The sequence below is a fragment of the Astyanax mexicanus genome, chromosome 23, assembly GCF_023375975.1.
Source record: "Astyanax mexicanus isolate ESR-SI-001 chromosome 23, AstMex3_surface, whole genome shotgun sequence".
Lineage (NCBI taxonomy): Eukaryota > Metazoa > Chordata > Actinopteri > Characiformes > Acestrorhamphidae > Astyanax > Astyanax mexicanus.
In genome coordinates, this window is record NC_064430.1 from 5,252,501 (window position 1) to 5,276,800 (window position 24,300).

General features: G+C 37.8%; 1 protein-coding gene across 2 annotated transcripts in view; it reads left to right on the forward strand.

Annotated features, from left to right (window-relative positions):
* The window catches only part of map2k5 (mitogen-activated protein kinase kinase 5), a 92,572-nt gene extending 72,145 nt beyond the window's left edge, over window positions 1-20,427 (forward strand). Inside the window, exons 20-23 of one of the 2 annotated variants that reach the window (XM_049470984.1) lie at window positions 1,691-1,780; window positions 2,797-2,858; window positions 5,712-5,757; window positions 16,601-20,427. In XM_049470984.1, the coding sequence (XP_049326941.1) occupies window positions 1,691-1,780; window positions 2,797-2,858; window positions 5,712-5,757; window positions 16,601-16,711 (309 nt within the window). In that variant the 3' untranslated portion in view covers window positions 16,712-20,427. The remainder of the gene's footprint in view (window positions 1-1,690; window positions 1,781-2,796; window positions 2,859-5,711; window positions 5,758-16,600) is intronic. The other variant, XM_049470985.1, reaches the window with a different exon arrangement.
* Window positions 20,428-24,300: the final 3,873 nt, after the last annotated feature.

Consider the following 24,300-nt stretch of genomic DNA (forward strand, 5'->3'; position numbering starts at 1 on the left):
CAGTAATGTACTGCAACGATGATGCCGTACTGCGCAGCTACAAACAGAGCAGCAATGGAACTTTTTTTAACTCACGGAGTGTTTATAACCAAAGCGATCATATTTTCTCGTCCTCTTTAAATCAGCAGTACCAATATTACACATTATAGCACTCTCTCTTGTGTATCATTGCTTAATCATAGTACTGCTGAGTCCAATGCATCATGGTTATATCACTTCTGAGGTAAATGGATAAATGGGTAAATGTGCTTTGTTGAAACCTACTATAATCTACGTTTCAAAATTAGGTGTGTGAACAGGAATGGAAAAAGTTAATTGTCTTTAAAAGGGTGTATTTTTTTTTTGTATTATGTTATTATTTTAGTTGCATTAAATGGTCTGCAATAATTTCTGGGACATCATATCGTTCTTAAAAATGATCGTGATAGGCTTTGTTATATCAAATGTCTGTGGTACTGATCTGTCGCACTACTATCCATATTGTAAGCATATTCGTCCAGCTGTGTGTAGGGTGTGTAGTGTGTTTAGTGAGTGTGTATAGTGTGTGTGTGTGTGTGTGTGTGTGTGTGTGTTTAGGCCTCCAGGCTGTAGGCCCGGGCTGTGTAATGATGTATGGCTGCTCCGCTAGGCTGCGGCTCACTCAAGCAGCGGCGCTCTGCAGCCTCTTATTATGGCTTTGTTAATTTAAATAGGTGCATGCATCATATTCCTGCAGCCCACCCGGAGCACGGGCCGGAGACAGGAAACAGCCCACAGGGCTTTTTAATAGCCAATGAGATCCATCCACTTTCAGTGATTTGACTGGATGCATTATTTCGTGTGGGAGAGTTACGGTGGGTAATGAGATCGCCGCTACAGAGCAGTTAGCGTTTAATTTCACAGCTAATACTGACTATTAATTTTCTTCTCTACAATTTCTTTTTTTTTTTTTGTATTTGTTTATTTATTTATTTGTTTGGTAACAACTTTTTCCTTCTCTCTCTCTCCTTCTAACTTCTCTATTCACCCCCCTGTATTCTGTAACTGCTCTGTTCTTCTACATGACCGATTTAACCAATAAGCAGAGACAATGTTCGTATCTCTTTTGTTGTGAAATATTTCGGCGCATTTTTGTTTGTCCTTGTCTAAAAACAAACCAAACCAAAACCTGTAGCCTACATATAATATAAACATGTATAAACATGTCGCTACTCGTTTTAAAATGACTATACAGTGACCACTAGGATTGGGAATCACAGGGATCTCATGATTCAACATGATGGTATCATGATACAGTGATTATGCAATACTTTATATATCGCAAGGCAATGATATTTCACGGCATCTGTTGTGCTAATGAGGATTAAATACTCCTAAATAAGCAAATACCTGGAATCATGAATTTATGGGTGTCAGTTTCAATATATCGCTATATATTGTTCCACCCCCTGGTTATGACTATAAATGTGTTGTAAGATATTTATCTTATTTTTCCAAGATGTCAGTTAATAAATTGAGAAGCTACTCCCACAGATACATTATCTTATCTAAATTAACTAAACTAATCCAGTCCCAATAGGGCTTTAGAGTACCATTCACAGTCCATTACACATTACATCTCTCTCTCTCTCTCTCTCTCTCTCTCTCTCTCTCTCTCTCTCTCTCTCTCTCTCTCTCTCTCTCTCCCCCTCTCCATCTCTCCGTCTCTCAGACTTCTGTTCAGGGACTCAGTTTGTTTGAATTGGAATCGCGGTTGTACGTCGTTCTGCATTGTACTGCGTCCAACAAAAGGGGGGTTCAGGTGCTGCAAAAAAATGTATATACACTGCTTCCTTTCACTGAAGAAGACCTCTTCATCAAGGACACAGGCACCCTGCATATCTTTCACTCGCAGCGTTTGTTGTATTTTTGAAAAGCTTAAACATGAGTTTCTTAATCAATCTGCAGTTTTTCTCTTTTATTGATTTCCGGGGGCTGTGTTAAAAAAATAAAATCAAATAACGGACACATTCCTTTGTTCTTGTTTCTGTATGCATGCTTTTCTTTAGGATTGATTGATATTAACTGGGATTATTAACTGTATGTACTTTGAGTGCTTTCAGTTAGATTTTCTTCCCCCTTTTTTGTCTCGCTGCTTTTTGTGGAGCTAAATGGTTAGTGTTTGACTGTGATAATGTGTAATAGGTGATTGACAGGACCGTTTTTACTACAAAGAAATATAATTTCTTGCATTTAAAAAAAAGAGACATTTTATATGATTTTGCTACTAATATTACCAGGGTTGCATTAAATATTTGAGAGTCAAAATTGTGTAAAAGGACCTAATTATTTATACCAAACAAAATAAATTTGCATTTATGCTGGATAATTCATGCTGTGTAATGATACAGTGGTGGAAAATGTGGCCAAATGTCTACCCAAAATTATTTATTGTGTGCATACACTTCTGGTGAAATGTTATTTTCTTTTCTAAATCACAATATGCAGCTCTGGAAAAAAATAAGAGACCACTTCAGTTTCTGAATCAGTTTGCAGAAAATGAGAAATGGCTGAAATAACAAAAAGATGCAGAGCTTTCAGACCTCAAATAATGCAAAGAAAACAAGTTCATATTCAGTTTTAAGAGTTCAGAAATCAATATTTGGTGGAATAACCCTGGTTTTTAATCACAGTTTTTATGCATCTTGGCATTATGTTCTCCTCCACCAGTCTTACACACTGCTTTTGGATAACTTTGTGCTGCTTTACTCCTGGTGCAAAAAGTAAAGCAGTTCAGTTTGTTTTCTAATGGAATTCTCTCTATACTGTGTGTTTCAGGACCCTCCTGTGTTTCCAGTTGGTCAATTCAGTGATAAATTTGTCAACTTCATAACACAGTGGTGAGTGTATATAATTCGTACATATTAATAATAACAGTATAATTAATTTTTTTGTCAATTTACTGCAACTTTGTTTAATAAAAAGTATATATATTTTGAAGTTTCTTAGTGCAAGATTGATTTAATCAATGAGTTTAATAGCCGTTTTGGTTTAATAGTGGGATTTTTTTAAATAACGGGAGTAATGCCCTAGAAGAGAGTCTGAGCTCACTGAGGTTAGTACAGTATCAGAACACTAACCAGATTCCCCTCTCAAAAGTCCATCACTGAGCTCAGTACAGTATCAGGGCACTAACCAGATTCCCCTCTCAAAAGTCCATCACTGAGGTCAGTACAGTATCAGAACACTTACCAGATTTAGCTCTCAAGGGTACATCACTGGGCTTAGTACAGTATCAGAGCACTAACGGGAACTCCTCTCGAGAGTCCTTCACTGAGGTCAGTACAGTATCAGAGTACTAACTAGATACCCCTCTCAAAAGTCCATCACTGAGGTCAGTACAGTATCAGAACACTTACCAGATTTAGCTCTCAAGGGTACATCACTGGGCTTAGTACAGTATCAGAGCACTAACGGGAACTCCTCTCGAGAGTCCTTCACTGAGGTCAGTACAGTATCAGAGTACTAACTAGATACCCCTCTCAAAAGTCCATCACTGAGGTCAGTACAGTGTCAGAGCACTAACCAGGTTCCCCTCTCAAGGGTACATCACTGAGCTCAGTACAGTATCAGAACACTAACCAGATTCCCCTCTCAAAAGTCTATCATTGAGCTCAGTATCTGAGCACTAACTGGAATCTCATTGACACCACAAATATAAATATAATTGCATCTAAACAATAAGAATGATTAATCACAGTTAATCACAGAATATTGTCTTGATTAATCTGATTTAATTTTCAAAAATAAGTTATGTACCTATACAACTCCTATTTTTTTCGCCTATGGAAAAAACTAGATCACTTCAGTTTCTGAATCAGTTACTCTGATTTTGCTATTTATAGGTTTATGTTTGAGTAAAATTTACAATATTGTTTTATTCTATAAACTACAGACAACATTTCTCCCAAATTTCAAATAAAAATATTGGCATTTAGAGCATTTATTTGTAGAAAATAGGAATTGCTGAAATAAAAAAATAGATGCAGAGCTTTCAGACCTCAAATAATGCAAAGAAAACAAGTTCATATTTTTTAAGATTTAAGTTTTAAGAGTTCAGAAATCAATATATGGTGGAATAACCCTGTTTTTTAATCACAGTTTTTATGCATCTTGGCATCATGTTCTCCTCCACCAATCTTACACACTGCTTTTGGATAACTTTGTGCCTTTAAATTCAAGCAGTTCAGTTTGCTCAGAGGTTTTCATATGGGTTTAGCATTGGATTAGCGTCTGAATCAAAATTTCAGTATTGGAAAAGTGTAAAATGGAAAATCTTGCCTCACAGAAACCCCTAAACGAGCTCAGCTGACTGTATTGTTCCAGCAGGGCTGTACAGAGCGGCCATAGGACTGTGATTGATGATTTTATTACGTACTCATCCAAGCTTTACATGAATGAAAATATTTACACTACCCCGCCCTTCCTCCTTCCCCAAAACACACACATGTGCAGCCAGTTGTTTCACCCGGGTTAAGCCCCCAGTTCCCACAACCCCTGTCCCTCCTCCCCCGGTTCCCTCTGCAGGGTCGGACCTGTGAGCGCAGAGCGTACGGCCAGATGTGCAGGGACTTGTTCAGCAGCTGTTGTTTACTCGCCACCCGCTTTATTTACACAAACAGGTCACCTGGTTCCACGGTGCCACCCGAGCCTGGCACTGCTGCACTGCTGTACCAGCATAGCCTGCTATTATTAGCCTGTTCTTGAGGATGCTTCATTCATCACGGCCCAAACGGCCCCTCCGTACACCTTAATGTCCCTGTAATCCCTCCTATCTCTTATATGGGTCAGTTTGACTGATTTACCCCGGTTATGAAGAGATCTGTGCCAAGGAGAGCCGTTAATGCACTTACTTACCTTTCCCACTGCCACTAACGAGAATGAGTCTTTTACCTGAACTGCGTATAGAGTGCAAGTGCTGAGGACAAGATGCTCATTATATGGGGTGGATGTTTGATGTTTCTAGTGTTCTCATGCCCTATCTGGACGGGATTCGTTTCTCATGGCGATGTCTGGAATCCATAGCGTTCAGTAGCTCCTCCATTTCCACTTGCTGTTGTCTCTACGTGGATCTCTGTGGAAACAAACAGCATAATGACTATAATGGGATGTTTGGGATGCACTAGGCTTTATATGTTTCAGCTGCGTACTGTACATGTCCATTAAAAATGAATGTATTTTAGTAGAATGTTAATCTATTAAAGATATTAAAGATATTTAAGAAGCTTAGTTAGACTGAGGAAGAGGACAGAGGAAGAGGAAGCTGTCTGAAAGGGATGTTCGGGTGCTAACCCGGATTGTATCCAAAAAACATAAAACCACGGCTGATCAAATCACGAAGAATTCAATGTGCACCTCAACTCTCCTGTTTCCACCAGAACTGTCCGTCACCACAATAAATTATTGTGGTCTAAAACCAGGTGTTTCAGTTTCATTGTCCAACCATGATCATATTCACTCTATCTGGATGAAGAGATTATGGTATTGTAGAACAGAGTGAAAGGAGGATCATCACAAAGTATGCAGAGAAACACATACAGGACTACAGTCTGTAATTAATCTAGAACTAAACGTTGTCCTATCACTGATCAGTGGAGCTAAATAAATGGACAGTGTAGGATACAGTGCTTGCTGTGATTTTGTGTTGTGTGTGGACGTAGGTGTTATATTATGGACTCTCTTTCTCTCCACAGTATGAGAAAACAGCCGAAAGAACGTCCTGCACCCAATAACCTCATGGTGAGTGAATGTCTTTTTGGGTAAATATATTCCTGTTCATTCAGCTCCAGTATTTCAAATCAGTCTAAAGTAATACATCTGTACTCGGAACTGATGTCTGGTTCTTTCTGCTTGTCTGTGATAATAATACAGTACCAGTCAAAAGTTACATTTCAAATTTAATATATATTTTTTTTATATTGTAAATGAATAATGAAGTGATCCAGACTGTGAAGGAACACATAATGAATCATGTAGTAACTTAAAAGTGTTAAACAAACCTAAACACTTTAGGTTCTCTTACCTGGGGAGCTGTTAACTTGTAGTTGGTGAGGCTGGTAACTCTGATGAACTTTCCTTCATTTCTTGGGGAGGTTCTGATGAGAGCCAGTTCTATCATAACGTTTTTGATGCACTTGAGGATAGCTCTGCCGGGATAAATTTATGATTAGAATAGCACTGCTGAGGAAAATCTATAGTTATAACAGCACTGCTGAGGTGCAGTAAATTCAAAATTAGAATAGCACCGCTGAGGTAAAAATGTATGATTAGAATAGCCCCACTGAGGTAAATGTATGGTCAGTGTAGCACTGATGGAGTAAATTTATGATTATATTAGCTCTGCTGATGTGAATCTTTGACTTGAGCATCTCTGCTGAGATACAGTAAATTCATGGTTAGAATACCACCGTTGAAGTTAATCCATGATTTAGAATGACACTACTGGGGTAAATCTATGAATTGAGTAGCAGTGCTGAGGTAAATGTATGAATAGAACGGCACTGCTGAGGTACAGTAAATTCATGATTCAATTAGCTCTGCTGAGGTACAGTAAATTCATGATTCAATTAGCTCTGCTGAGGTACAGGTAAATTCATGATTAGAATAGCACTGCTAGAGTAAATTTATGATTAGAATAGCACTGCTGCAATACAGTGAATTCATGATTAGAATAGCACTGAGGTGGGTCAGTGAATTCAGGATTAGAATAGCACTGCTAAAGTAAATTCAGTAACAGTATAGCACTGCTGAGGTAAATGTGTGATCAGTATGGCACTGCTAGATTAAATTCATGATTAGAATAGCACTGCTGAGGTAAATCTATAAAATGAGTAGCTCTGTTGAGGTACAGTAAATTCATGATTAGAATAACACTGCTTAGGTAAATTAATTGAGCTTTGTTGGTTTGTGTACTGGAAGAGTAAAATGTTAATTTTCCATTAAATATGTTTAAATTGTAGTTTTGTCATTTCTTTTAGCTATTTAGTTTATTCAGGGGTGGCAAAATGAGCGGCAACCTGCCAAAAAAAAAATCATTTTGTTAGGTTTTTGTTTTTGTTGACCAAAAATGTAAATTTTGTAGCATTAGTATGTTAAAAAATTAAAATTGTAAAAATGTCTTTCACACACACAAAAAAAGAGTATCAACTTTAAAAATCTTATAAAGTTTTAAGCATTTTCTGACATACTCAGTAAATTACTCTTTCTCTGCTCTTCTGAGTTGAGTAAAGTTCTTGTACCCTGAAGTTAGCTGTATGTCCTTTCTCCTCTTTTCTACTTCTCCTCTTTACTTTTTCTTCTTCTTCTTCTGTTGGCCGTTAGAGACTCACACCCTTTGTGTGGATTTGATGGAAATCTCTGATAGCACCTTAGCGCACAAGGCTGCAGCTATTTGCACTTGTGCTCTTTAAAGGCTGTCAGCACATCGGCCGGGCTGTTTCAGCACCACGGACAGCAGCGTGGTCCTCTGAGAACCAGGTGCAAATGCAGGAGTGTATAGGGTGTGTGTTAGTGGTAGGGAGTGTGTATGAGTGTGTGTTAGGTTGGTTATGCGAGTGTGTCAGCTGAAGGGACACGGGTCTTTGCGTGTGACATTGAGCAGAAAACTGTTTCCTTTCAGCGCAGAGCATCCACCTTTCTGTCATCACTTCAGTTCTGACAAATCTGTGACCTGCTGCTAAATACTGCACTGTTCTGAGCTGTGGAATGTTCTTTATATAATAGAGAGCTAGTTTATTAGTATAGGGTATTTTTGTGCTTAAGGATCACCTACTGGGGCTGCTGTGTGGGCCTTACCCACCCTGCAATCAGCAAATTATATATAACTGTGTATATACAGCTCTGGAAAAAATAAGAGATCACTTAAAAATGATGAGTTTCTTTGATTTTACCAAATTGAAAACCTCTGGAATATCATCAAGAGGAAGATGGATAATCACAATCCATCAAACCAAACTGAACTGCTTGAATTTTTGCACCAGGAGTAAAGCAGCATAAAGTTATCCAAAAGCAGTGTGTAAGACTGGTGGAGGAGAACCTGATGCCAAGATGCATGAAAAAAAACTGTGATTAAAAACCAGGGTTATTCCACCAAATATTGATTTCTGAACTTTTAAAACTTATTTACGCCATTTCTCATTTTTTGCAAATAAATGCTCTAAATGACAATATTTTTATTTGGAATTTGGGAGAAATTATTTAGATTAAAAGACGCATTAAATTTAAGATGTAAATTAAGTAAAGTAATACTAGGGGTGTGTTACTCCACCATATACAGGTAACCTAGCAACGATGCAGCGCTTACAAGCCAAACAGCACAGCTACAAACAGAGCAGCAATGCTACTATTTTAACTCAGAGTTTTTATTATCAAACATTGTATTGTCTTCTCCTCTTTAACTCAAAATCTTTCAATAAACAGCGATAATGAAACTGTGGTATAATCGCAATAATACACTCGAGGTTTGTGCTATAACGTGTAATATTGGCACTGCGGCAGTGCTAATAATACACGTTATAGCACCCATCTCGTGTAATATTGCTTAAATATACTTTAAGACAGTTGTGTGTAGTTGTTGTGACAGGCCTTTTGTAGTGCTGCAGATTAGTAAAAAAAAAAAACATCAAATTTGGCAAAAATCCTCTTCTAGACCTACTTTTTTCAAAAAGCACTTTGCCACATATATATATATAGCCACCACAAGATGAGCCTATTTTTAAAACGGCCGCCATCTTGGATTTTCCTTATTCTTTAGTCATTATTTATGCCAAATTTGGTTTGCTTTTGTCACAAAGTGGACAAAACTTCTGGAATATGGATTTAATATGCAGCACTATTGCTAGATACTCAAGGTTGCAGGGTTTGTATTAGTATCGGACATGGAAAAAAGGTTTTTGTGCCACCAATAACTGTGACCACTACTAATTACAGACTAATGCTACAGTCTTGTAATGCTAACACGAGTTTAAGAGGTCAGATCTGTTTAAATCTCAGACTTTTAACAAAAATCGAAGTAACAAAGCCGAAGCTGATCAGTGTTTGGACCCCTGGAGCACTGGAGCAAGGTTCAGGCTGCTGGGTGTGTGAGAGGGACTCTAGCTATGATTGTGTGATGATTGACATCGCCCTCCCCTCCCTCGCCCTCTCTTTTTGTCACTCAGCCTTTTTGCACCTTTGCCCCCCCCCCCCCCCCCCCCCCCGGTCCTCACCCCTCGTCTGCCCATCAGTGGTCCCTCTCTAGCTCAGTCCCAGAGGAGCAGCCGGGCTGAGGGCCTCAGCTGCAGCAGATGATGATGCCTGGGACAAAAGAAGGTGGAAGCCCTTTACTCTTAACTCAAATCTGCAGCAAACATAGAGAAGCCCCGCCCCCTTCCTTAAAGATAGAGCGCAGTTAATAAAGACTATGGGTGTGTTACAGTTGCATCCTAGTTATTAAGTATTTTACCTAGTGAATACTGCCATTTATCAACTCAAAATTGGTAACTTTTAGTAGAAATACAATGCGAACATATATATACTCAATATTACTCAAAATTGCAAATGTTCTTTTTTCTGCGATATATCTCGCAATATTAAACAATGCAGGGCTCATGACGTCACCAGCCTCACCCCCTGCATAGAACCACCCTGGAATAAACCAACCCCTCACCTGTCAACCCCCACCAGAGCACCACCACCACTAGATCAGTTGAATTATTAGTGATTTCAGTGATTTTGATTAGGAACCTCAGACAATACACAGCTAGATTAGCCTTCAGACTTTGTCTGAGGGAGGGACCTGTACCTACTGTCCGTGGCAAGTCAGTAGATAAGAGATAAGGGAGAAGTTTTGTGCTTCTATCGCAGTTTAGCATAAAATAGCTTGTTCGTCTTTTGCCATTTAGCACAAGCTAACACTAACGTGGTACATGCACAGGGTATACATGGTGTGATCAGCAACAGGTTATTTGTGTTTTAAAGTGACATAGCCCTTAAATGGCTCCTTCTGAAAGGGACTATGTGACCTTCCAAATTGGGTAAAATAAGAAATAAATTGTTCTTCAAAAAAAAAAGAAAAAATGGATCTAGCCTTGCTTGTATGCTGGTAATCCAAACCCCTCTCTTCTACTGTGCAGCATTGATTGCACATATATAATCTTCAATAAAGAGTCACAAGGAACAAGGAGTTCATCGATGGGTTTTTAAAACATGGCAAGGTTTTAACCGCATTGTGCTGCATTGTGTGTGTGTGTGTGTGTGTGTGTGTGTTTAGACACAGTTCTCATGGGACAGACCCTTTAAGAGATCCTCAGGCTGGCTGAATGCCTGTGGCCATGCCGTGGGGAGCAGGATGAGAGGGGCTTTGAAAGGCCTTTGACATTGCTCTGATGACTTGTTTACACATTAGCACACTGAGGACGTTTACACAGCCCCACGAGGCTGATCCTCCCCTTTTAGCTTGCTAACACTGTGGCTTTCTGCTGTGCTCCCCCCACACCCAGGGAAAGGACACGTCCATACTGCTCTGCTAACCACCCAGAACGTACTTACTGTCAGAGCACTCGCTTCGTCCACTTCGTTTATAAGACGACTAATTAATGAATCAGCCATTGTTAACTTTTCCTTGTTACAAACCATATTTTTACATAGATTTAAGACTGCTTTTAGGCAGTCTTTCCAAATGGTCCAGCAGACTAAGGCGCTGCCATTATGATCAGAAGATCACCGGTTCGAATCCTGTTCATGCAGCTTGCCATTGGCTGTCGGAGCCCTGAGAGAGAGCACAATTGGTCTTGTTCTCTCTGGGTGGGTACAGTAGATGGTGCTCTTTGCCTAGGAGTGATGGTGCATCACTCCTAGGGTGATGTGGATCAGCACAAGGCTGCGTCTGTGAGCTGATGTATCAGAACCGAGTCGCTGCGCTTTCCTCCGAGTGTACTGTGATGCTACTCTGCAAAAAGTTCAAAAAGAGGCGGAGTCTGCCTTTCCATGTGTTGGAGGAGGCATGTGCTAGTCTTTATCCTCCTGGTGTTGAGGCATCACTGGTGATAGGGGGAGTCCTAATGAGTGGGTGGGTAATTGGCCGTGTAAATTGAGAATTAGAAATTAGAAACAAAAATATATAAGCATCAAAAATGCCTTTAATGCAGAGAAAGAGAGAGAGCGATTAATTTGCAGAAGACAGTAGGTGTGGGACAATATATCGATTTCGCAATATCAATACTTTGTGTTCTTGTCTCTTGGACAAGGGGAACTTTTTTCAGAGCTATGGATAGATTGTGCAATTCCATTTGGTCCCTTTTGTTAGTGAATAATTGCGAAAGCTTTATCAGTTTGCTGCTGTTTTTCTATTTACTTGGACAAAAAACACTCATATGGTGAGGAACAGCAGCAGGAGCTCCTCAGATAAAAGTGCTGTTCTCTTATCAGATGATTTTTCTCCAGGCAGGAAGGTATGAGATGATATACAATTCCCTCATTCTAGTCCAGACTGTGATGAATTGGTATTACACCCAGCACTATTCTCAATCATAGTATTTTGTTGCTCAATATTGCAGTAACAGCTCATTAATGCACATGAGCTGGTATATCAATTCCTCTTATATTTGTTTTATTTTTTAATGATATATAAACAAATTAGGCAGTGGAATACAGCACAATTTTCAGGAAGTACCCTATGTTTCACACTGTAGGGCGCATCGGATTATAAGGCCCTCTATTAAAAACATCTGTTTTCTGGTCTATTTTCAGACATAAGGTGCAACAGATTATAAGGCGCATTTTATGCGACACTGGTAACTTGTAGTAGGAACAGGGGTGTTGCCATGTTTTCCTTATAAATTCTAGCTAAGCCACCCGACAGAGCTACACTAAGGAACCCTGAGTGTTCCGGTAAACCAACTTATTTTAACACGGTAAACGTGAAGGCTACAGTCTGATATATACTCACCTCTCAACAGCAAAATAACTAGCGCTTAGCATGATTAGCAGCTAATGCTAACGCTGCTCCAGCAGTGCTAGCTGGGTTAGCTGGGCAGCAGGCTACAGGCTGATAATACTCACTTCTGTACGGCCAAAGAGCTAGCGTTTTGCGCGGTTAGCAGCTAATGCTAATACTGCTCCAGCTTCAGTGCTGGAGAACTGAACTGAAACTTCTGTATAACTCTGTACTTCAGCAAAATGGCTTTACTGCTCCTTAATACCTGACTGGTAGAATTCATACATAAGGAGCACTGGATTATAAGGCGCTCTGATAATCTTTTGGGAAAATTAAAGGAATTCAAGTGCGGCTAATAGTGCGAAAAATACAGTTATGCTATGCTAGGCTAGCAGCAGCAGCAGCTGTGGGTGAGCCTGTGCCACTCTATTCTAATCTAAACGAATGTACAGTCTCTCCCTTGGTGACTGTAGAATTAAGAGATCAGCATTCATGAAGCTCTGGCCCAGTCAGAACACACTTGTACATGTGTGTGTATGTACATACACACATTTACACACACACACACACACACACACACACACACACACACACACACACATGTATGTCAGCCTGTATCCAGTTGGGAGCATGTAATTAGTATGGAAATCTGCAAAGACCTAGTTCTACCAGTGACCTTTTCACCTTTCTTACTCTCTCTGTCTCTCTCTCTCTGATAGCAACACACACACATTCTCACACACACACACACACACACACACCTTTACACACACACACACACATTTACACACACGTCGGTGACACGCACTGCACTCCGCCGCCGCTGTTCGCCAACACGTTCTAATGAGGTGATGACCAACCACTTGTTATAATTGCTTTAGACTCCTTTTAATTTTCAAGCTTATTAATCATACGTAGAGTTATTTAAAATAGCATAAATTAATCTTAGATTAAAAAGCCTATCACCCACTGGAAACAATTAAAGAGTAAGGTGAGATTTCCCCCGGGTTCGGCAGTTGTATTTTAATGGAGAATTCAGGTGATTATCGCACTTTGATATGAGGCTGTGATTAATGTAGCCACACTTTTAAATGAGATTTTTTTTTTTTTTTGTGCGGCGGCAGAGAGCGGCGGAGAGGTAAGCAGGAGCTGATAATGACCCGACTAAAAGAGTATTTATTCTGCTTTTCCTCTCTTAATAACTTCCTCTGCATGGGTGCAGTGTTAGCAGCAGGTGGGTTAATTAATGGAGGTGCTGTTCTTGGCTTGCTCTGAGACTCAAACACACACACACACACACACACACACACTCCACACACACTTTTGAAACAGAGGGACACACAGGTGGTGTGTGGGTATTTGCGTGCGCGAGGGCGGCCCAGCTCAACCCAGCCAAACAAGCAGTTGACCGTCCGTCTGAGCTCTAATTTATTGCAGCTTGTCTCCGTCCAAGTGTGTATAAGTGTGTATAAGTGTGTATAAGTGTGTATAAGTGTGTATAAGTGTGTATAAGTGTGTATTAGTGTGTATAAGTGTGTGTTTGTGTTAGAATTTTTGTACAGAATTTTTGAATTTTTGTATCTTTACATATATTATTTGTCCAAAAAAAATTTTTTAATTTGCCTAAAAAATTAAATTTGTCTTAAATTAACATCCCAAAGATATAAAAAATGCCACATTCAGTACATAAAATAATAAAAAAAGTTTGTTTTTATTGCACATTGCATTTCACAGTTATATATACAGATGTGATGCTATTTCCAGTAGATAACAAGCTTACTGTAAAGTTTATAAACTAGGTCTGGAAAATATTGTAAAAATTTGACATTGCAAATGTTCTTTTTCAACAATATATATTACAATATTAAACAATGCAGGGCCCATGACGTCTCCAGTAATCGGCCCTTTAATCAGGCAATTAAATGGCTTTTTAAAAGATAAATAAGAGCGTAGTTTTTCTAGGATTAAAAGCGTGAATTCAGCTGTAACTGGAAATATCTGCACTGCAAAACTGTGCTGGATTGAGGTGCACAGATTTTGACACATGCTCACGTTTACAAGCACGTGCCCAACCATGTGGATGGAGGTCATGTGGTTACCTCACGTTTAATTCACACTGTTCTCATTTCCCATTGTATATCTACTAGAGACAGATTATATATGTACAGTATCATTTATATTACTTTAATCCTGAATATATGGAGATATTCGGAGTTCATTATTATTATTATCATGACATTTAGGATCATGTGACCTCTGTTACAAATCTGATAAAATTCTTGTATTTTTTTTTTTTTTTTTATATCTCAGTTGGTGGTGTACCACATCATATACCATATAGCCCAGCCCTTATACTTATACACACACACACACACACACACACACACACACACACATATAAATGCATATATACACATTATCATGCACCTCCACGTCCTCTCCTTGACTGCACCTCCTCCCGAGCGTGCTCTAAGCGCGCTTATTCCACATGTCGGGTCCCAAAAAAATGGCCGCTCCTCAGGGTCAAACGCTCGTCCGGGCTGGCAGGGGCACAGCGGAGAGCCGGGTTCAGCGCCGTAGCTGCTTATTACTCCTCTTCATCTGGGCCCGGAGCTGGTGTAGAGCGGCGTAGGCTCGTGTAGAGCGGCGAAGGCCTGCGCCCGGGTCCGGTGATTGATGAGATGGGTGCCTGGTACGGCTCGCCCTCAGCACGGGCCTCTCCAGAACCCGGAGCTGAGAGTGATTAACCTCGCTGTTGCACAGACACTGGCTCACCATTAGCAGGACAGCACGATTGATGGGCTTGCTCTGTCCTCGTAGCGTAAGAGAGAACGTGTGTGTGTGTGTGTGTGTGTGTGTGTGTGTGTGTGTGTGTGTGTGTGTGTGTGTGTGTGTGTGTGTGTGTGTGTGTGTGTGTGTGTGTGTGTGTGTGTGTGTGTGTGTGTGAGAGAGAGAGGAAGAAACATGTGAGTGTACATTAGGAGTGTGCCCTGTCGTATCATAAGCAATAATATTGCAAAAAAAAAAAAAGAAAGTCTGAAATATTGTTATTTCGGTAATCACTTTAAAATAAGGCTCCTTTATAAAGGGTTTATAAATAGTTTATAAAGAAGTTTAGGTTATATATATTTATATATTTATATTTCTATGGCACATCAGTCACTTTTATTATCAATGTAATTGCACACTTTGCTCTGTTAATTATTTATTATATTAATTATTATATTAATTATTATATTATTATCCATCCAGCCATCCATCCGGCCATCCGGCTGGCTGGCTTAACCATTAATAAACACGTATAACACATACATGGAAGGGTAACAGTGGCCTGCTTTGCTAGCTAGCAAGCAAGCTAGCTAAACCATTAATAAACAGTTACAACACATACATAGAAGGGTAACAGTGGCTTGCTTTGCTAGCTAGCAAGCTAGCTAAAGCATTAATAAACTGTTATAACACATACATAGAAGGGTGGCCTGCTTTGCTCGCTAGCTAGCAAGCTAGCTAAACCATTAATGAACAGTTATAACACATACATAGAAGGGTAAAAGTGGCCTGCCTTGCTAGCTAGCAAGCTAGCTAAACCATTAATAAACAGTTATAACACATACATAGAGGGTAACAGTGGCCTGCTTTGCTCGCTATCTAGCTAAACCATTAATGAACAGTTATAACACATACATAGAAGGGTAAAAGTGGCCTGCCTTGCTAGCTAGCAAGCAAGCTAAACTATTAATAAACAGTTATAACACATACATAGAAGGGTAATAGTGGCCTGCCTTGTACCGAATAGTGATTCCACATTAGTTTATACTGTTATACCTCAGATCTTACTAGCTTTATCTTACCGTATCTTCATCAGTCATCATTTAACATTTCTGTTAATAACTTTATTCATTTAATTATAATACCATATTTAGCAAATACACTGTCTATATTATAATTTTATTAGCTATGTTAAAAAGTAATTGTCACTGTTGTTCTTTCTATTTGTGTTGTAAGTGCTTATAAATGGTTTTAAATTATTGAAAACTTAATTTAGTCAACTGGTCATTGTTGCCCTTTCTACGTATGTGTTATAACTGATTATTAATGATTTTTAAAGCATTTACAACCTAATTAGTAACAATTAATAAACTAATTGTAAACCATTTATAAACCCTTTATAAAGGTAGTCTTATTTTAAAGTGGTTCCCAAATAAGGCAAAGTAATACAAGCTTATTTTTACTAATTCTTTTTTCATGTTTAGGAACAAGAAATGTAGTGGATTGGATTTATTTTTAATATAGATTTTATACTAGGATTGTTATGTCTTATTTTGTGTGCACTATATTAAAATTCTTATAAAGAAAGAAAGCTGATTGGTTGAGTCTGGGAATGTGATAGAGACAGATGCATGCTGGGGGTTGTAGTCCTGAGGCAGATTTCTTTTATTTATTTTCATTTGTTTAGTCTTAGGAAAGAGAAATGGTGTGGTTAATCTTGATTAATCACTAAATTTTAATCCATCTCCATCTTTCTCTCTCTTTCTCTTTCTTTCTCTCTCTTTCTCTTTCTTTCTCTCTCTCTCTCTTTCTCTTTCTTTCTCTCTCTCTCTCTTTCTCTCTCTCTCTCTCTCTCTCTCTCTCTCGCTCTCTCTCTTTTTGTTTTTCCTCTTCTTTCAGGACCATCACTTCATCATGCAGTATGACGACGGCAACACGGAGGTAGTATCCATGTGGGTTTGCCGAAGCTTGGAGGACCGCAAATCCCAGCAAGCTCAGGGGCTCATGTGAGGGATCGTGGGAAATGGAGTCCAGTCTCTCACTGAGTCTTTAGGGGGGTGTATTGCCTAAGCTATAACTTGAAGGAGAAAACTCAACTCTACGCACACAGAGCTCACTAACAGACTGTAGAGAACACTGACTCCAATATCCAACAGTCTGTAGCTTCAAATGTTTCATATATATATATTCGTATTATTCCACTTACAGTGAGAACAGCTCAGAACAGCCTGAGCTTTCCACTGTTTAGTCCTGAAACAGTTGTGATTGGTCACTTTTACAGAAGACGTTTTGACGAGCTTGGACACTCGGACACTCTCCTACAGCATATCAGCCTCAGTTTCTTCTGCCTGACGACGTTCTGAAGATGTTTCTCAAACTAAATTAACCCTGATGGACTGACTGCATTGGCTGAGCACTAACCTGAGCACATAAAGCACTGGTGTGTTTTCTTCTAGAAAAGGTTAGCATGAAGCTAATGCTAACACATAGCACATTTTCCTTTTAATAGGTTATTTTGACTTGATGTTAATACAGGACATGCACTTATAAACAGAAATCAATCAACACTGTATCACTGTCATTTTAATTTTAACAATTTTAAGGCACAAAAACTGAAATTTGATACTTATAAAGGTTTTGATCTTTGCTCAGAAAAAAAAACGAATTAGACATTTTGTATAAATGATTTATATTCATTGTGCATTATGCATTATTCAGTTTCACATATGCAAGTGCAGAATTTGGGGTTTGATATGTGGAAAAGACTAATAATTTGGTGTATTAGTTGCTACAATTTCCAATAATCACTTTGTTTTAGAGCTGGTAAAAAAAATGTAAAACTATATATATATATATATATATATATATATATATATATATATATCACTAAGACATTTTGATGCAACACAATATTTAGCACAATATTCAGCAGTGGCAGATTTCTTAAAAGTGTATCATGCATAGGGCTGGGTATCGTTTTTAAATCTTTGATACCCTTACCCCAACCAATAAATATTTTTTTTTTCAATACCTTTTTCTAAATTGCAACCAAAAATGCTAAAAAAAAAAAAAAAAGCGACAATTATTCTCACACAACAGATTTATTTAACAACCAACAACCAACATGAATAATATCATTCTCGTATTGTCACCAAGAGAGAGTACCATACTTTTTGGATCTTGTTGGAACAAATAAATAATAACCATAATTGTGGCACTTTATTAAGAAAAAATCAACAAGTATAAATATTTTTCCTGAAGCATATTACTGGATGCATTTCAGTGTTTAAGAGTTTGTTTTAAGGAGTATCAGCATTACATTGCCAAAATTAAATTGTGTTTGTATTAGTGGTGTCAAGCATTGAATACAATCAATGAATAAAAAGTCATAAACGAGAGAGCGACAGCACGAGTGCCTGAGAGATTTCAGCACAGTGGCAGTGTGTGGACAATTTGATTGATCTGCACTGATATCCTCAATCTCTTCTTCGTTACCACCCCTTTATGCAGATATTATTAGTTTGTAATTGCCAGCATGTCATAGTTAAATTAGTTTTTTGGGTTTTTGGTTGCTGATTCATTCTATATTAGATGTCTGCTAAGAAGTTTTTTTTTATTGTTATTATAAATAATAAACTACAAATTTTGAGCATGCATTTTTTTTTACATCTTGACAGTAATTTAGGTCCAAATATGATACTTGATCAAAAATTTGTATATGATTAATACAGCCATGTGCTGCCACACATATGATTACACATTTATCATGTATAGATTTAGCTAATAATTGTGTTTAACATGATATGGTTGTAACAAAGTGGTTATTGCATATTGTATCACAGCTATTATTAATGATTTTCACATAACAGACCACAAATGCAGTAATATGCACTAATCTCGTACGCATATGCACTAATTAATTCTTCACTGCATGGTTTCCATATGCTCCTCCCACAGTCCAAAAACATGGAGATAAGGTCAAGTGTGTGTGTGTGTGTGTGTGTGTGTGTTCAGATATGGATTGGCTCTCTCCTGTGTAAAAGTTTCAGTGCCTAGGATAGCCCTCCAGGTGGACGGTGGTTTCCGGTTAAGAGTACGCTGTATATGATTGGCTGCTTCTTCTCACCGGTGTGTGTAGATAAGTCCTAAGTATAAATGGTTTTGAGTAAAACCGTGATTGTAATGCTTTCCTGGGTCTCTACAAAGTATCTATATATAATTGTAGCTTCATTCATTTATTCATTTATTACTGAGCAAAGAACAAGACCTTCATATAAAGACACAAAATCTTAAAACAAAGTATTATGAAAATCACTAGCGCAGAGCATCTCTGTACACAATGGATATACATTTAGCTGCTAATGCTAATGTATAAATCCTGGTTACCTGGACATTAAAATACAATTCTAAATGACTTATTCATCCAGATCATTTCCTTATCGTTCTTTTCAGCTTGTATCAAGAAGTAATAAAGCCTTAATTTTAAGTAAATGTTGGAGTATCGTTGAGGGTGTGGATACCAAAGCCAGTATAAATATATATATATATTGAATATATAAGTTCAACTCATATTTAACTCAGCTGACCCCACTAATCTCTTAGGAATCCATATGGCAAATCAACATCAGCCTCCCTCAGTCCTACACCATGTAATCGCTCCACAGCGGGGAGTAAATCATTTCTACTCACTGTTCTATTAACCACTGACAGCTGCTGAATAACATGCCTCCTCATATTTTACATCTGAATCAACCCACAACATCTGCCTGCCACTATAATACTGAACGAGATAATGCGGTAAGATATTAATATTTTGATAACGCCATAAACACATATTAAGTGTTTTTTTAAGTGTATTTTATCCTTTCTAAAGGGGCACTGGGTAAGAGTTACAGCTCTGGAAAAAAAGAATAAGAGACTGCTTGAATTTTAAAGGCATAAAGTTATCCAAAAGCAGTGTGCAAGACTGGTGGAGGAGAACATGAGGCCAAGATGCATAAAACTGTGATTAAGAACCAGGGTTATTCCACCAAATATTGATAAAAACTTTATGAATATGAACTTGTTTTCTTTGCATTATTTGAGATCTTTTTTGTTATTTCAGCCATTTCTCATTTTCTGCAAATACATGCTTTAAATTACATTTGGAATTTGGGAGAAATGTTGTCTGTAGTTTATAGAATTAAACCCCAGTGTTCATTTTACTCAAACATACCTATTAACACACTGCTTTTGAATAACTTTGCCAGCTGAATTTAAGCAGTTTAGCTTGGTGGTTTGATGGCTTGTGATCATCCATCTTCCTCTTGATTATATTCCAGAGGTAAATTTGGTAAAATCAAAGAAATTCACAATTTTTAAATGCTCTCTTACTTTTTTCCAGAGCTGTATGTGCTTTACTAGAGGGGAAAACTCTACAGAAGTGTTGGTATAAATACATTACATTATTCAATGCTTATGAATGTGTTATGATGCCCCTATGTACAGTAAGGAGCCTTTAAATAAAGTGTAACCAGTTTTGTTTTATTATTATTATTATTTTTTTTTTTTTTTTTTTTTTTCATACTGTCCCTAAGTTTTATTTTTTAAGGTTTTCAATCAGATGGCTGTCTCTGGTTGCCTTCTAAACTCCAATCACGTAACACACAACTCTACTGAAGTTTTTACACCTTATATTATAGTTATGTATTTTTCTTCACTATGTAAATGAAGACTATTGAAATCTCGACTGTCTCTTTTTTGACGGCGTGTTTGTAACAGTTGGCTTCACTCTCTTAATATAAAAGCGCTAACGGATTATTCCAGCCATTAGCAGGCTGTTTTAATGGGCGCAGATATAAAGATGTTCCTGTATCTGTTTTTAAGTGCTTATTTATTCATGTAAATCCATTTGCAGGTAAACGAACAGCACCAGCCTGATCGTTACTGGGGAAAATAATGCGACTTTCTCTTTTTCTATCAGCCGAAATGGTTTTGCTCTGGGAAATACTGTCGCCATAACAAGACATTAGGTTTAATATAAAATACAGCAAGTTCAAAAACCACTCGTTCTGCTGCTGTTGTTTGGGCTTAGTAGGAAGAATAGCTTTACACTGCTGGAAGTCTTTATTCTCTGGAGTTTAGGTGTTTTGACAAATTCCGAAAATGTTAAGATACTTCAGGGTGATTGAGGAGATGCTCATCAGCTGTCTGTGGACTTTGGATGCTCTCGGACGTCCTTAATATGAATTATTTGTCTCTAGTAATCAGATTGGTTTTAAATAGGGCTTTTTATAGCCAAGAACTTGTTGATGACGATTAAATATACAGTACCAGTCAAAGGTTTGGACTCTTAATCTCAATTTTAATCTCAGTGTCTTCATGAGGAGAATCACCTGGAATAGTTTTCTCAGCGTCTTGAAGAAAGGAGTTCCTGGAGGTGCTGAACAGTAGTTACTGCTTTTCCTTTAATTGGGTTCATATGGTCATGAAAAACGTGGAAAAGTCATGGAATTTGAACATAGCAATTTCCAGGCCTGGATAAGTTTTGGACAAATTAAATACCAAGACAATTTGGAAAAAGGCATGGACATTTGACAATATCAGGCTGTGGGGATGCTTTTCTTCAGAGGGAGAGGGAAGCTGTGGAGAAGTTAATGAGAAGATGGATGGAGATGATAAATACAGGGCATTCCTGAAAGAAAACTCATTTGAAGCTGCAGAAGACCTGAGACCTTCCAGCAAGACAATGACCCTAAACATACAGCCAGAGCTAAAGTGGAATGATTTAAAGTGCATCCGGAAAGTATTCACAGCTCTACAGCTCTTGTCACAGCTCTTTTTCCACATTTTGTTATGTTACAGCCTTATTCCAAATTGTATTATATTAATCTCTTTCTTCAAAAATCTACACAAAATACCCCATTATGACCGTGTGAAATAAGACGGTTCGTTTTTCAGCAGGACAATGATCCGAAGCACACAGACAAGATCTCATAGGAGTGGCTTCAGGACCACTCTGTGAATATCCTGGAGTGGCCCAGCCAGAGCCCAGACTTGAATCCGATTGAACATCTCTGGAGACAGATGCAAAGAAGAATGGGCAAAACTGCCTAAATAGAGGTGTGCCAAGCTTGTGGCATCATATTCAAAAAGACTTTAGGCTGTAGTTGCTGCCAAAGGTGGTTCTTCAATGTATTAAGCAAATGCTCTCGAGAAATCTTTTTTCACATGTTCATAATGGGGTATTTTGTGTAGAATTTTGAGGAAAGAGATTAATATAATACTATTTAGAATAAGGCTGTAACGTAACAAAATGTGAAAAAAAAGTGAAGCGCTGTGAATACTTTCCAGATGCACTGTAGATCAAAAAATATTAATGTGTTAGAATGATCCAGTCTTAAATCACACTGAAGTTCTGTGACAAGACATGAAAACTGCTGTTCACAGACGCCACCATCCAACCTGGCTGAGCTTGAGCTGTTTTATAAAGAAGAATGGAGCAAAAATCTCAGTCTCTACCTGCGCAAAGCTGGTAGAGACAAACCCTAAAGCACTTACAGTTGTAACTACAGCGAATGGTGGCTCTACTAAGTATTGATGTATGGGTTGAATACTTTTGCACGTCACACTTTTCTGATTTTTATTTGATTAAAATGTTGAAAACCATGTATCATTTTCGTTCCACTTTGTGTTTGTGTATCACTTAAAATCTCAATAAAATACATTTAAGTTTGAGGTTGTAGTGTGACAAAATGTGGAAAAGTTCAATGGGTATGAACTGTGAATCATTTTGCAAGCCACTGTATACTGCTATAATACTTAACAAAACTTTAATATGCCCTAAAATAGAGCCCTGTGGGATTCCTCAAGATATGATCAAACAAACAGCTGCCAAATAATAATCCATAATCATTTCTGGGTTAGAAATTAAAACTAAATGATAAATAAACGTAGGTTTTGAGGCGTTAACTGTAGCGTAGCAGTTAATTATATATAGCATGTCCATCCTTTATCTAGAGACACCGTGCCAGTCCAGTCCGGTTAAATCCGTAAAGAGGCGGGAGGCCAGACCAATTCACAGCCATTACTGGGAGCCCTTTACCAACAGTGCAGTGATTAAAATGTCACCACTTAATTTTTCAGGCCACCGAGAAGCTGTTCGCAGCAATCTGCTCCTAATAAAATAACAAAGCAGTAATCGAAAGGCTATTTTCACTGGAACACAGGCAGGCTGCAGAGATCAATGTGGAAGGAGCTGATTGATAATTTCTTTTCTGGCTCTAAAGCTCTAAAGTGGGATTTATTGGGGTCGTGCTTTTACACGCTGCTTACACTGTAGCACACTTGATTTCAGCTGATGCCTTTATGAAGCGTCTCCGGCTGAATTACTCTCTCACTGATTTATGTGCCAATCTCTCCAATGACCTCCAGATCTATACCTTTTTTTAATGTAACCTGCTGTTTGTTGGGTTTTTTTCCTCAGTATTTCTTTAGTACGTATACAGCTATTCCATTCAACCTGCTTTGTTTTAGTCTTTTTTAGTTATTTTTGTGTACATTTTGTAATTGAACTAATTGTTTTTTGTTACTTTATAATCTTTATCTTTTTTCAATTTAACATGTTGTTTGTCTTTTCTTTCACTTATTATTTCTATTTTAAATGTAACCCACTGTTTGTTGGTATTTTTCTTCAAATTTATTTAGTACATATACATCTCTGGAAAAGAAGGAAGAGACCACTTCTTTGTTTTATTCTGTAAACTACAGAAAACATTTCTTCCAAATTCCAAATTAAATACCGTCATTTAGAGCATTTATTTGCAGAAAATGGCTGAAACAACAAAAAAGGTGCAGAGCTTTCAGATATCAAATAATGCAAATAAAACAAGTTCATATTCATAAAGCTTTAAGAGTTCAGAAATCAATATTTGGTGGAATAATCCTTGTTGGTTTTTAATCACAGTTTTCATGCATCTTGGCATCATGTTCTCCTCCACCAGTCTTACACACTGCTTTTGGATAACTTTATGCCACTCCTGGTGCAAAAAATGCAAACAGTTCAGCTTGTTTTGGTGGCTTGTGATCATCTGTCTTTGGTAAAATAAAATAGTTTGATAAAATAAAACAAATTCATGATTTTTAAGTGGTCTCTTATTTTTCCCAGAGCTGTATAGCTATACCATTCAATTCTTATTATTATCACTCTTTTGCCTTTTTTGCACTTTTTTTTGTTAATGTAACCTAATACCTGTTTGGTTTTTTTCCTTTCCTTTTTAGTATTCCTAATTCCTAAATAGTAAGTCAGTTTATAGGTATACCTTTTTTATATAACTTGCTGTTTTTTTCCCCATTAACATTTGTCAGTGAATGTATAGCTATTCCTATGTATAGCTGTTTCATTCATCCATCCATCCATTCATCCATCCATCTTGTCTGTCTTTCTTCTAAAAGCTCCCATAATGCTAGTTATCTTTATAACCAACCCTATATAGATAGATAGATAGATAGATAGATAGATAGATAGATAGATAGATAGATAGATAGAGAGATAGATAGAGAGATAGAGAGATAGATAGATGTTTCATCTATTTGTTAGTTTGTTTATATATCTATATATC